This window comes from Buteo buteo, chromosome 6, assembly GCF_964188355.1.
Source record: "Buteo buteo chromosome 6, bButBut1.hap1.1, whole genome shotgun sequence".
NCBI classification, from domain to species: Eukaryota; Metazoa; Chordata; class Aves; order Accipitriformes; family Accipitridae; genus Buteo; species Buteo buteo.
In genome coordinates, this window is record NC_134176.1 from 36,051,403 (window position 1) to 36,064,478 (window position 13,076).

At 36.0% G+C, this 13,076-nt stretch overlaps 1 protein-coding gene across 12 annotated transcripts in view; it reads left to right on the forward strand.

Moving 5' to 3' along the window:
* RYR3 (ryanodine receptor 3) overlaps positions 1-13,076 on the forward strand; it is a 245,176-nt gene that overhangs the window by 221,236 nt on the left and 10,864 nt on the right. For 11 of the 12 annotated variants that reach the window (XM_075030397.1, XM_075030399.1, XM_075030400.1 and 8 more), the window contains 7 exons: positions 1,852-1,910; positions 4,242-4,410; positions 5,073-5,159; positions 7,552-7,749; positions 8,955-9,085; positions 12,093-12,135; positions 12,716-12,843. In XM_075030397.1, the coding sequence (XP_074886498.1) occupies positions 1,852-1,910; positions 4,242-4,410; positions 5,073-5,159; positions 7,552-7,749; positions 8,955-9,085; positions 12,093-12,135; positions 12,716-12,843 (815 nt within the window). Of the gene's footprint in view, positions 1-1,851; positions 1,911-4,225; positions 4,411-5,072; positions 5,160-7,551; positions 7,750-8,954; positions 9,086-12,092; positions 12,136-12,715; positions 12,844-13,076 lie in introns of those variants that run through there. The other variant, XM_075030407.1, reaches the window with a different exon arrangement.

Sequence of the window (13,076 nt, forward strand, 5' to 3'; positions counted from 1 at the left end):
CTAACAGTTTGCTGGTAAATCTAAGTTACTCATAGCAGTAAAATCAAGAGCTAACTGCAAAGTTTCCTTAAAATAGCAGATGAAAATCAGTGAAGTGATGTATATGGGAGGAAAAGTTATAATTTTACATGTAAAATGTTGGGTTTTGAGCTCATTGTTACTGCTTGGGTATGAAATCTTGGGAATATAATAGAGCTGTACAGAAGTATCAGTTCAATTAAAATGTCAGTCAACACAGATCAAAAAAGCAAACTGAAATTTTGAATTGTTGAGAAAGGAACGGAGAGAGGAAAAACCCAGAATATTACTATGCTCCATGAACCCGAAGTATATCTAGTGTCTTGAAGACCAGGTTCCTCCATTTCAAAAAGAATGTGATAAAACTGAAAAAGGTTCAGTGAAGGTCAAAAAGTTATCAAAACTTGATATGGAACAACTCTTGTGTATGGAATTAAGTAGGTTAAGGCTTTTCAGCCTGGAAAAGAGACAACTGAGAGAGCATATGATGGAGGGATGGAGAGGATGGATAGAGATTTATTCATTCTTTCCCTACCCTACCCCTTAGAAGAACTAGGAATCATCAAATGATCTCTGAATTACCCTCCACCATCTTGAGATCCTAGGGGAAACTCTTTGTGGAAGAGTTACACATGCTTCCATCACATGTACTAGATGAAGTTCCCCAGATAAGAGGCGAGATAAGCAAGGCAAGATCGATTTAGTAGATTCTTTCATAAATTCTTTCACTACTTATGTGCAAGAGAGAGGCATCCAGGTGAGTAGTGGGGGAAATGTTTAGATAACTGTATTTATGTATTAACCAGAAATGCAGGACAACACACTGATAGACGATTGGTGTCTAAGCACTTTGAGAGAATACAGGAGAGGCTAAAGAGTTAAGATAGGTTTTGGCAAAAATGAATGGTCACAAATTTAGGCACTTTAGATTCCTTTGTGAATCTAGGACTTCAGAGCCTGCATCTCTCTGATTTCCAGTGAAGCTTAGATATTCAAACAGCATTTGAAATGAGTTTACTTTGGTCTTGCAACACTGAGCCTAAAGGCGTTCGAAATCCAGGCCCCGGCTTCTTTGCTGCAGTTAGCTATATGTAAAATTGTATATTGGTTTTTCCTTATCTCAAGGGAATGTTGTAAACACCTACTTAGATGGCTGTGAGGTGTGCCAGTAAAGGTTTAATGAGCCATCAACCCACCTAAGATAAATAATTTGAAGAAAATATTGCATAAGTGAAAGTTGTTTAAATATTTGTGTGTTTTCAATTGCATCAGTTGATCTTGACAAAGAAATTGGGGTTTGTAATATCTGATAATTACACAGATCTTTTGCAGTTTTTTTATGCTGTCTTGATATATTATTCCTCATTTCATATTTGGAATGAGGCAAGCTGATGCTCATTTTCCACATAATCAGTAACTGCACTGAGTCCTTCTGAGTGACTTTTATTAGGGTATTATTCTAGTTCGGAAAGTTTGGCTTTGAATATGACTCATGTTAGGGTATGATCTGGATGTAGTTACCTTCATCCTCAACTGGTCACATAATCTGTCTGATAACCATGTGTAATTACTTAAAGTTGTTCAGTCAACTGGGTTAGTTACAGTATTGATAACGCTATACTGAAAAAGGCTATCAGAAGAATTTCTGCAGTTCTCACTGTTAAAATCTAGTCTGAGCTGTCTGTTTTTAAAAATCTAACACTTCAAAAGTGCAAAGTGGTATAAAAAATATAGCATGGTAGTTGTTGTATTTGTTTCTTAAAAAACAGTAACTAAAGTTACCAAAATTTTATTTGAATGGATCCATTTTGACCATTAAAATACTTTTTGCAGATATCTGAAATTGCAAAAGAAGCTGAAGCGGAAAGAAAAGCAGAAGCTGAGAAGGCCGAGTAAGTTATTTTTACACAATTCCTGTTTAATTCCTTGCTAATTCCTAATACTGGATAATAAGGACCGAAAGAATCCAAGCAATGCTCAGTATTCAAAGCACTTTATGTACAATTTGTCTCATCAGTATTTTGAAAAGCAGCACAGTCCCTAAGAGGTGGCAGACCATCTCAGTGGGCAACAAAATGGTAATCTGATTTTTGTGGCCCGTGACAATTCTGCATATATAAATCTGTGGCCATTGTCTTTTTTCAAGTTTTCATAACTACCTTTAAAAATGAGCACCAGTCTTGAAAATAAACTCTGTAACTTGTCATTACTGCTATTTACACTTTCCCTAGTACCCACTATAAATTTCACGCAACAATACTCGGTCGTTGAAACACAAGATTTTATTAAACAAACAAGTTTTATTATTGCTGGTTTATCTGTTCTCAAGTTATGAAATTGACAGCAGATACATTCCTTTGTCCAGTCATCCTACATATGACTGCCTTATAAACAACTGTTAAAATGCTTACCTTGCTTTAGCAGCATCCTACTTCTAAGGAGCATGCTGTCTTTCTGGACCTGCAGCCACATTGTAGGCTTGCAGCCTGATGAATGCCCTTAAAGTATTTATAGACACATGCAAAAGATCTCCTAGAGATTCTTACATATTCAAAAGCTATACATCATATTTTTATTTGTTTTGTATTTTGCTTCATATTTAAAATGTTTACTTCAGCCTCATTTATCTTTCTCCTCTTACCTGCCCAAGTTAATTTTTTTAAGTGTGCTTATTGAGGTCAGTATTTTAGGACTGGATACACTTTGTATGGCTTGTCTGAAAGGTATCCTTTTTTTTTCCTCTGTATATATGTGTTTATATGTGTGTATCTATGTGTGCATATATATGTGTATATACATATATGTAGATAAGTATGTCTTACATGGACAAGAATGTGTATACATATATGTATGCTCACACACATGCATTTAAATGGGGGGGGGGTGTCTGTTACCTCGTTAAAGTATGCCATCAACACTATCAATGATGGTTCAGTATATTTTCATTTCCTATCTGTTACCTTTCAGACTGCATCTAACATACTTCTTCAGTTTAAAAGCCCCCTTCTTGCATTTTATTGTCACAGAATTGTTTTAATGTGATTTGTCTTTTCAATCCCTGAAGGGATGTTAAACATATTATTTGCATTGTTTAGAGCACTTCCAGTAATTTAAAAGTGCACTTAAACTCTTATGTGGTTTTTTGGTACCAGGTATCCAAAGAACCTGCTGATGAGTGTTAAGCAATTTATAAATATCTAGAAATTTGCCCCAAATCTCCTGTGCCACTCATTTTCTTATTTTAGGCTTTTTCACCTCTTATTTTCCATAAGCATGATTTCTTTCTACCTCTATTATTTTAGTGGACTTATTTTCCCTATTGCCTGTTGTCTTCTCTTGTCTGCCATGCTTAATTCTCCTCTCAGGTACTTTTGCAGCATATTCAAATGGCCTTCAGCTTAAATATTTAAGTTTAATTGGCTTACATTTCTGAGGCTGCAACAGGGACTTTTTTTGGTAGAAGGTAAACACATTTTTGACGCCCATCATATGATTCCTCCTGCAGTCGTAGCGTGATAAAGTGAACCACATACTGGATTTCTTTATCCTCATGCCTAAAACTTTCAACCACCTGAATGCCTCAACATTCTTCTACATATAAGCAAATTCAGCTTTTTTTTTTTAAGTTTAGTAATTAAATTCCCATATTACTACATACAGTCTTGATACTTAATTTTCATAAAGGCAGTTCAGTGGTGCAGGAGGAATGATTGTCATCTACATACTTTGTAAGGTGCAACCCTCTGAAGCAAACTTCCTTATTATTACTTGTTCACCTCTGTAACTACAGTGATTGCCTTGACTGAAATGAATTCATTTCATGATACTGTGATTGAATTATGATACTGTGTACCAAATCCTAAAAGCTTTATTTCTCTTCTTCAGCCCCAGGCTCAAGAAAGTACACATGAACTCTTAAAATTTTTATGTTGCTTGTATTGAGTATATATGTACATCACTGGTTTTGGCAAACATTATCCACTTCACACTTGGTGCAGTAATTTCTGCCTGGTTTTTCGCTTTTTACCCTTTTGATCTCCCCTCAGCAACTCTATTCTTGCATATCATTTGAAACTAAGGTCACTTTTTTACTCTGGGTTTTCTCCCAGTGTTAAAACTACCTTTTAAAGCCAAACTTTCCAAATTAGCATTCCTTCTAAGTGAATGTATTTACAATACAGAAGTTTGGCTAGGTATTTTCGTTTAGATAACCTTTCTTCTAGCATGGAAGATGGTGAGAAACAAGATATAGCAAAGGAAGTACAATCTGAGCAGCTAGAAGAGGGAAAAATGAAGAAAAAGAAGCGAAGGCATGGACAAAAAATTGAGAAACCAGAGGCTGTGATGGCTAACTTCTTCAAAGCTTTGGAAATTTATCAAATAAAAATGCTTGTAAGTTTTTCTTAAATTCTTTTAGTCATTGACTTTTTATTTATGTAATATAGAACACTTGTTTGATACAGAAGGGAGAAATGTCATCATAAAAGGAACATTGGCATGAGTTTTCAAATGACTGGCTGTATTCAGTCTTTTGTGATTTCTGTATATACTTCATAGACTTATACAAATAAACTGTTTGTGAGAGTAATTTCTCTTATCTTGGTCAAACAGGACAGATTAACCTCTTGAGCTCCTTGTTAGGAGCTCCCTATTTTCCATAATCTAATTTCTAGAATCTGTAATTCTATTTTCTGTAAGATTTTTCTTTGTTCTTAAAAACATCAACTGATGAACTGTCTGAAACCTCAGGTAGTTTATTCCAGTATTCTAGCATTTCTTTTCCAGACATCCTTCTAGAAAATTTTCCTTAATATTCTATTTCAGTCTTCCCAGTTGCAATTTTAAGATCATTATTTTTAATCCCACTTACCATGAAATGGGAGAATAGGCTGACAAGAAATGCCCTTGTTCATTATAACTGGTGTATGAAGGCAACACAATTATGTATTTACTTTCTTAGAAACCTTGCTGCCTACTTTTCTTATCTCGATATTAGCTACAGGCTACCTCTAATTCTTTTTTTTTTCTTTTTTTTTTTTTCTTTTTACTTTCAGCACTACTTGGCAAGAAATTTTTATAACTTAAGGTTTCTTGCTCTATTTGTTGCATTTGCCATCAACTTTATTCTTCTATTTTACAAGGTAAGATTATGCATTGTTCTTTAAATGTTTTTTTGTTACTTCTAGAGGAATATTTAATGATGGTTTCAAGGCTTGTTTAATAAAGCCATTATTACAAGCCCTCCAAACATGAACTAAAGCATTTCGACATGAAGTAAAAATAATATTTTAACTTTTGTAACTAAAATTTGTGATATTAAACCTACTCTGTTTTCATTTTACTCAGGCTGAATGAAAACAGATTTATTTCATTTATCCTTTACAGCTGAGCCTGCGTTTATAGGCATTTTTTCATTTAGTCACATAAGTCTGTTATTGTTTGGATTGTTAATCTTGTCATGGGAAGTTTGAAATCTGACTAAAATAACTCAAATGTCAAAACTGTTGCTTTTTTTTTCCTCTCATTTGTTTTAAAGATAGTGAGATACTTCAGTTCACCTGATTAATCACAATGATTGTTTTTCTGCTTTTTCTAAAGCACCTACTGACTACATTCTTTTTGACTGAGAAATAGTTTATACATAATTTCAGAATCAGATTAATGTCTCAATTTAACTAGATGAGCTCATATGTTTCAGTTATACTTAATTTGTTCATAATTTTTTTTCATGCCTTTCAGGCCTGGGGTTTGGCCTTTTTGGGGAGAGTGCTTGCTTTATTTAATTTCTTTTTTCATATTTTTTCATTAATTTAGTAACCTTCGATGAACATCAAATGTATATTTTTTTCCCATTTTGTGTTTCTGTGTTTTGTGAGAGTTTAATTCAGTTTTTGTACTTATTTACTCCAGTTTCTTTGTTGTCATTGCCAATATGGTTGTTAGGGACTATGGTGATGAAGACATTTCTATACTGGGATCGGGACTTTAATTGATTGGTGTGAGCAGGCAGAAGAAATACAAAGCAAGAGAAGCCTTTTCATAGTAGGCTACAGTTCTTTTTTTATATCACTGGTGAAGAAGGTTATATATCCATACTTCAAACTTAATCTTAGGGTTTTACCTGAATCTAATGAGTCGTTTCAGGTTCTGGTGTATAACCCAATGATACAAAGCAGAACATCTTTAGCAGCCTTCACTAATTTTATTCCTGAATCTTCACAACTTCTATCCATGAAAAGGAGTAGAATTCACTAAAGAGAACTCCCATCCATAAAAGCCTCTTTTTTTCTTTTTTTTTTTTTTTTTTCCTTTCCTTACAGATTTAAGCCCGTAAGAAAAGTCCTCATTTATCTTTATCCTGGAATCTGGCCCTTTTGATTTTCCCTTTCTAGATATAGGGTGCAAGTTGCAATAAGCTGATGAATCTGTTTTTTTCCAGTATTACTTTTTCTAGTTCTGTTGTTCACAACCAAAACCTTCAGAGAAGACAAAAGCAGCTGGCTGAACATTCAGTCTAGAAGCAACTGAATCCTGATCTCAGATATCTTGACAAGCAACTCCTATAACACAGTTACAGTCTCAGAGACAGGGCAGGTAAAGACGCAAAAGGCTCTTGAAAACTAGGTAGAATGTACATGCACCATTCCAGGAGAAAGACCATCAGGGCTATTTAAGGCTGCTCTTGCCTCTCTCTTTCCGTCCCATATGGTTAGAGAAAATGGACTTCAAAGGTATATGCAGAAGTCTGCTTTTGTCTATGCCAGTCCTTTTGTCCCCACTCTCTTCTGCTTTTCATTGGGTCTTGTGGGTCAGCCAACAACCCATTCTGCCAGAGTGAGGACAAAAGTTTGTGTCTCAGTGCAAGTCCATCTGTCATAGATAGGAAGGGGTCAGTGGGAGCCAAACAGGATGACTGAACAGGACTTCAGCTTTCAGATAAAGCTGTCAAAAGAAGGGCACTTAGGGCTTTTATTTTAAAGGCCAGGTTTTTAAAGTCGCTGGCAGAATTTAGGGCAGTATGTCAGCTTCACGGCTTGGGGTATGAAATACTGATTAAACACTGTATTAATTTGAAGCTCTAAACTAAGTCATGAAATTAAAATTTATGGACAATGTGCAAGTTGGTAACATGAGAACTTTGTTTCTTTCTAGACTCTAGTAATCAGGGACAATGTAGATTACAAAACAGACCCTAAATTCAGTCTCATTACATAACCCTGTCATTGCTTGGTTCTTCCAAGAAAACATTTTTGCGTAACTTTTTCATTGTTTTGTTTTGGTTTTGCTATGGCACTGTTAATGGAGAGATTTGTAAGCTGTTATATGCCTGTACTTGCTTTTTTCTAGATTCTATTTTCAGTGACGTGAGATGATGTGGAGAATTCTGCTGTGAAAATGAAGGACATTACTGTTCAAAGCTAATGCTCTACCATCTTCCCATAAGCAGGCTTTGCAAACTTCATTTGTCATTATAGTAAAAGGAAAAGCTTTTAAGCTTATTGTGTGTTTTCAATATGCTTGAATTTCTCTCAGGTGACAGAAGAGCCACTTGATGAAGTAGAGGAAGACTCTAATCTCTGGAACTCTTTTGATGAAGAGGACGAGGAGGAGGGCATGGTGTTTTTTGTTTTAGAAGAAAGTACAGGTTACATGGCACCTGCTCTCAGGGCATTGGCAGTTATTCATACTATCATCTCCTTTGTCTGTGTGATTGGATACTATTGTTTAAAGGCAAGTCCTGAATCTTATTACTAATGCATTATTTGTTGAAGAACATCGGCTATACCCAAAGAGGGTTTTGGAGCTAATACTGGAATACCTATTTGTACCTACTTGTTTACAGATTCTGACTATTCAATATGTAGATGTTTTTCTCATGTACTCAGTCTGGCAGAGACGGAGTTAACTTTCTTAATAGCAGCGTTTTGGATTTGTGGTTAAAACAGTGTTGATAACACACCCACCTTTTGATTATTGCTGAACAGTGCTTGCGCAGCAGGAAGGCTTTCTCTTTGCTTTACCCACTCTGTGCATCCCCCAGCGAGTATGTTGGGAGAGGGCAAGAAATTGGGAGGGGACACAGCTGGGACAGCTGACCTGGAATGGACCACAGTCATATATCATGCCATATAACATTATGCTCAGCAATAAAAACTGGGGGGGAAGGGGGGCTTTACTTCCAAGGTGGCCATTGCTCAAAGACTGGCTAGGCATTGATCTGCTTGTGGGATGTGCTAATGTGATGTTTGGTTTTATATAGTATTATAAAGAGTACTTTGTACTGTAGGTAGATATCATGGTTTCTGTCCTGGTTTCAGCTGGGATAGAGTTAATTGTCTTCCTAGTAGCTGGTACAGTGCTATGTTTTGAGTTCAGTATGTGAAGAATATTGATAACACTGATGTTTTCAGTTGTTGCTCAGTAGTGTTTAGTCTAAAGTCAAGGATTTTTCAGCTTCTCATGCCCAGCCAGCAAGAAAGCTGGAGGGCACAAGAAGTTGGCACAGGACACAGCCAGGGCAGCTGACCCAAAGTGGCCAACGGTGTATTCCATACCATGGGACGTCCCATCCAGTATAGGAACTGGGGGGAGTGGGGGCAAGGGGAATTGCCGTTCGGGGACTAGCTGGGTGTCAATCAGCGGGTGGTGAGCAATTGCACTGCACATCATTTGTACATTCCAATCCTTTTATCATTACTGTTGTCATTTTATTAGTGTTATCATTATCATTTGTAGTTTCTTCTTTTTAGTTTTATTACACCGTTCTTATCTCAACCCACGAGTTTTACTTCTGTTCCCAATTTTCTCCCCCATCCCCCTGGGGGTTGAGAGTGAGTGAGTGGCTGCGTGGTTCTTAGTTGCTGGCTGGGGTTAAACCATGACAGTTTCTAAAAATATATAAACCATGACAAAGATATCCTCTGTCATTTTCATAGGTCCCTCTGGTTGTATTCAAGAGAGAAAAGGAGGTAGCTAGAAAGCTGGAATTTGATGGACTGTACATAACTGAGCAGCCATCTGAAGATGATATTAAAGGACAATGGGATCGCCTGGTTATAAATACTCCGTATGTAAAATTAAATAGTTATATGTAAACTGTTTATAAGTATTATAGCTCATTAAGCCATTCATCTGGAACCTTCCCTGTCCATCTGCCACCTAGCATTTTTTACCATATATTGGATGCTACAGTAGTAGATTCTAATGTGAAATCCTGTATTATCTGTTTATTTATTAAATACTGTCATAACGTGTATTCCACCTCCTTTTCATTTTTCTAGGGTTTGCAAGGATTGTGCATCTTGCCTTACAAGCTTTCTCCCAAGACATTTCACATATTAGTCACTATTGAGAAAGTTTTAAAAAGATAACTTCCATCCTTTTCAGTGACTCAATTTCACATTCATATTGTATAGCAGTATTCTCCTGCCTTTTTTTTCCCACTTCTTGCTAACAAAATTTGTATATGAGAAGAGAAGTAAATCTAGTGTAAAATAGCAATCCTAGAATTTGAGTAGGTCTGACAGGAATTACTGTCAGGTTGTATGCATTAGCAAATACTGTAGTAGTCACATACTGATTCTAGGAGACTCGCCTGCTGTTCTGTGAGTGAATGATACAAGTGTAGGCAAGAAAAAGAAAAATATCAGTAAGCTGCAGCAGTCTGTAGGAGTGACACAGAGAAATATAGCAAGTCAGCTCTCTTCTCTTGAAACAATGCCTCATCTACAGGCTATTTTTTCAGAATTTACTCTTTCAAAACAACTAGAATCACATTTTGGTACTAGTATACCTAGGCTTAGGTTCCTGTCTTTCCCTAATAGTATCATAATTTAAGGACAGTAATAGAAACCTGGAAAAGAGCAAAGTTATTTACAAGTCACAGAGTAGTTGTGGCTAGTTTGTGTAGGCATAAGTAAGTATTTGATAAAAACAAGCCAGCAAAAATAATCCACTAAATGCATCAGAGTGACAATATGCTGCAAAATAGCCAAAATATCAATCTTATCAGTTATACACAATTTTTGTACATTATAAACAGTGCCCTTAGTACTTTCATTAAAATTAGAATGTCTAAAACATTGGAAATTCTTGCTTTGTTTTTCTACACCTCAATTTTAAGAATTTTCCTTAATTTCAGTTAGAAATACAGAGCAGCACATATTATTAAAGTTAAAATAGAAGGTAATTGGGAAACTGGAGAGCTTGCTTAATTTCCAACCTGTTTCTTTAACTATTGATAGCAAGCTATCTAGACATCCAGTAAGTTTATCCTCAGCAAAACCAAGCATGAATTAATAAGATATATTGTCAGCTTATCCCAAACGACATGCTGTACAGTCTGTTCTCAGCATGATGCACTATCTACTGAATAAAAGATTAAGGCTAATTTAAGCAGACTAATCCTTCCCTCTGATGTGAACTGGCCCTCGAGGTTTAGTGCAGGTATTGTACCATCGCCATAACCACTGCTGGAGGGTACCCAGTGCTGTGTATATACTGAAGTGTACTTTCTATAAGTGAAAAAAAGTAATTAAAAAGGCAAAAGATGTACCCTGATAAATGCAGCACTGTTAGATGTTTATGGTAAAAGAGACAGACATAAGCTGGCTATGTTAGAGACATGCTTTGCTTAAAAGTCAGAGAAATCAAGGAAAGAATATAGAGCACTGGACCAGAATATACCATCTGAGTCACTGGAACCATTTGCCTGTATCTGGAGTAATTTCATTCAGAACTTCAATTCAGAAAAATAAAAAATCGAGCGCTTGGTAGTAGTTAGGAAGTTTGCCTCACATCCCAGCAGAACAGTGCTCTGGAATCTCATTCTTCGGATGTTAACACTTGATTTATTTTACCAATACTGTCATTCAGTTTAAACAGTTATTTTTCTTTTTTCCCTTCCTGCATATTTGCTCAACTCAGCGTTACATCTAGGAAATGGGGAGAGAAAAACCCTAAATTTTGTAGTGTTTCCTGCTAATTGGCATTCTTCAAAATTGACATAATATACAGTAAAGATCGTCAGAATGAGGAATTCTTGGGCACTGCTATTCATAAGACAGTTCAAGAACAGTATTTTTTATTATCAAGTTGAGGACCAGGGAAATGTCACTGATAAGAGAGAACACTGTCTTTTTTCTTGCAGGTCAAAGCTGATGTATTTCCTAGTGTCTGTTGCGAGACCTCCTGTGGATAAAGCTGGTTGCTTATCAAAGCATCATGGTTGCTCACTACTCTCAAAAAAAGCAGGGAATTTTCAATAAAAGATACCCTGATGCCTCTTCAATATTTAAGATTTACTGCTTCATTTCTTTCTCTTTTGTATACACAATAGCTTTTCTTTTAATTACAGGTGTAGGCATGGCTGCTCAGAGCCAAATGATGCAAAATGCTCTTTAGCTGAACTGTCTTGCAGCTTTAGAATAATGTTTTTTACCTTGTCTTGTTCTGGGATGTCAGATCCAGTAACAACAATATGATACACCTGAGAACAAGATTACCACTAACCTCCATTTTTGCCAAATGATCTTTGCAATTTTCTGGGGTTTTTAAAATATTTTTGAATTTTATGTTGGCAAACTGTCTGCTGGTTCCCAAGTGTTCAGCCTCTATTTGACATGTAATCCAGTGAACTTAAAAATTATTTATGCTACTATTATTTTCCTCTGAAAATCATTGCCTGTATTGATTTTATGGCTAGGAGCAATAAAGTATTTGTTTAGGAGATGAATGATATTACGGTGACTACCCTGCTACTATTGAGTTGTTGGGCTCATTGGGTGATATTTAGCCTGCTGTCCTTTTGTAGCCAATCATATTTGTGGGTTTGTGACAAAGAAAAGGGGTGCGGGGGGGAAAGATGATATTGCAGTGGATGACGATTAGTAACAGTTGTTGTCCACGTGAAAAGAAATTGGTTTTTGTAATTCAAAGTGCAGTGTGTAAATAAATGAAATTGCACCAAAATCTGCAATGATCAGGAGCATGGTATTTTCTTTTTTTTTTTGGTTGTTTTTTTCTTTCCCCTAACAAATTAAATAACTTGAAATATCTTTGCCTTATCTATGTAGGTCCTTTCCTAACAATTACTGGGACAAATTTGTAAAACGGAAGGTAGGCTTTTTATATTTCTATTATGTTAGTCATAGTAATAATCTTCTATTCAGTTAATTCCGATATCTGTATAATATACTTCTGTACACATAAATACACAAATAATTGAGAACTGAAATTTGTTTTGTGGAAGTCATTCTGGTAAATGTCTCTGAACAGGCAGCTGCAGTGTAGGTGGGAGGGAAGGAGGAAGACAGAAGGCTGTGGTTTCCTTCCTAGACTCAGGCATTTGAAATAACTGTGCTGTCAATCTGCCACGCAGTCTAATTTACAGTCATTGTCATCTTTAGGATACAAAGCCCCCTCATCCCCCTAAAAAAAGAAAAACATGCCAGCTTAAGTGATGGCAAATTATACATAAGCTTTCAGATAATAGCCTTTAATGCTTCTATTTTTCTTTTTTATGCTCCCCTGGCTTCCTGGGAGTTCTGACTGTTCTAGTAGTGTTAATTGTGAAAGACTTTTTTTTGTTTTGGTTTGGTTTTTTTTGTTTAAAAAGTCTGGCAACTACTGGCTTAAAGTAGGGTGAATGTCACTGAGGTCTTTCTTTAAGCAAAAGCTTCTCTTCCTCCATTTTTAGGTTATTAACAAGTACGGAGATTTATACGGAGCAGAGCGCATAGCAGAACTTTTGGGTTTGGACAAAAGTGCTCTTGATTTTAGTCCAGTGGAAGAGAGCGAACCAGAAGAGGCATCTCTTGTATCATGGTATGACTGCTGAACTTTGCAGACAAATTATGTATTGGCATAACTTCACTGTCAAAGATAAAAATGGACTTTATATTGAAACTGTAGTGATGTTTTCCTCAGCATGGAAAATTCGAATGCAGAAGTCTTCCTAGTGTGGAAGTAGAATAAAAAAGCTTTTTGCTCATTGTAAAACATATGTATACTTGTGTTATGAAAGTAAGAAAAAAGTCAACGAGTTGATGCTGACTGAA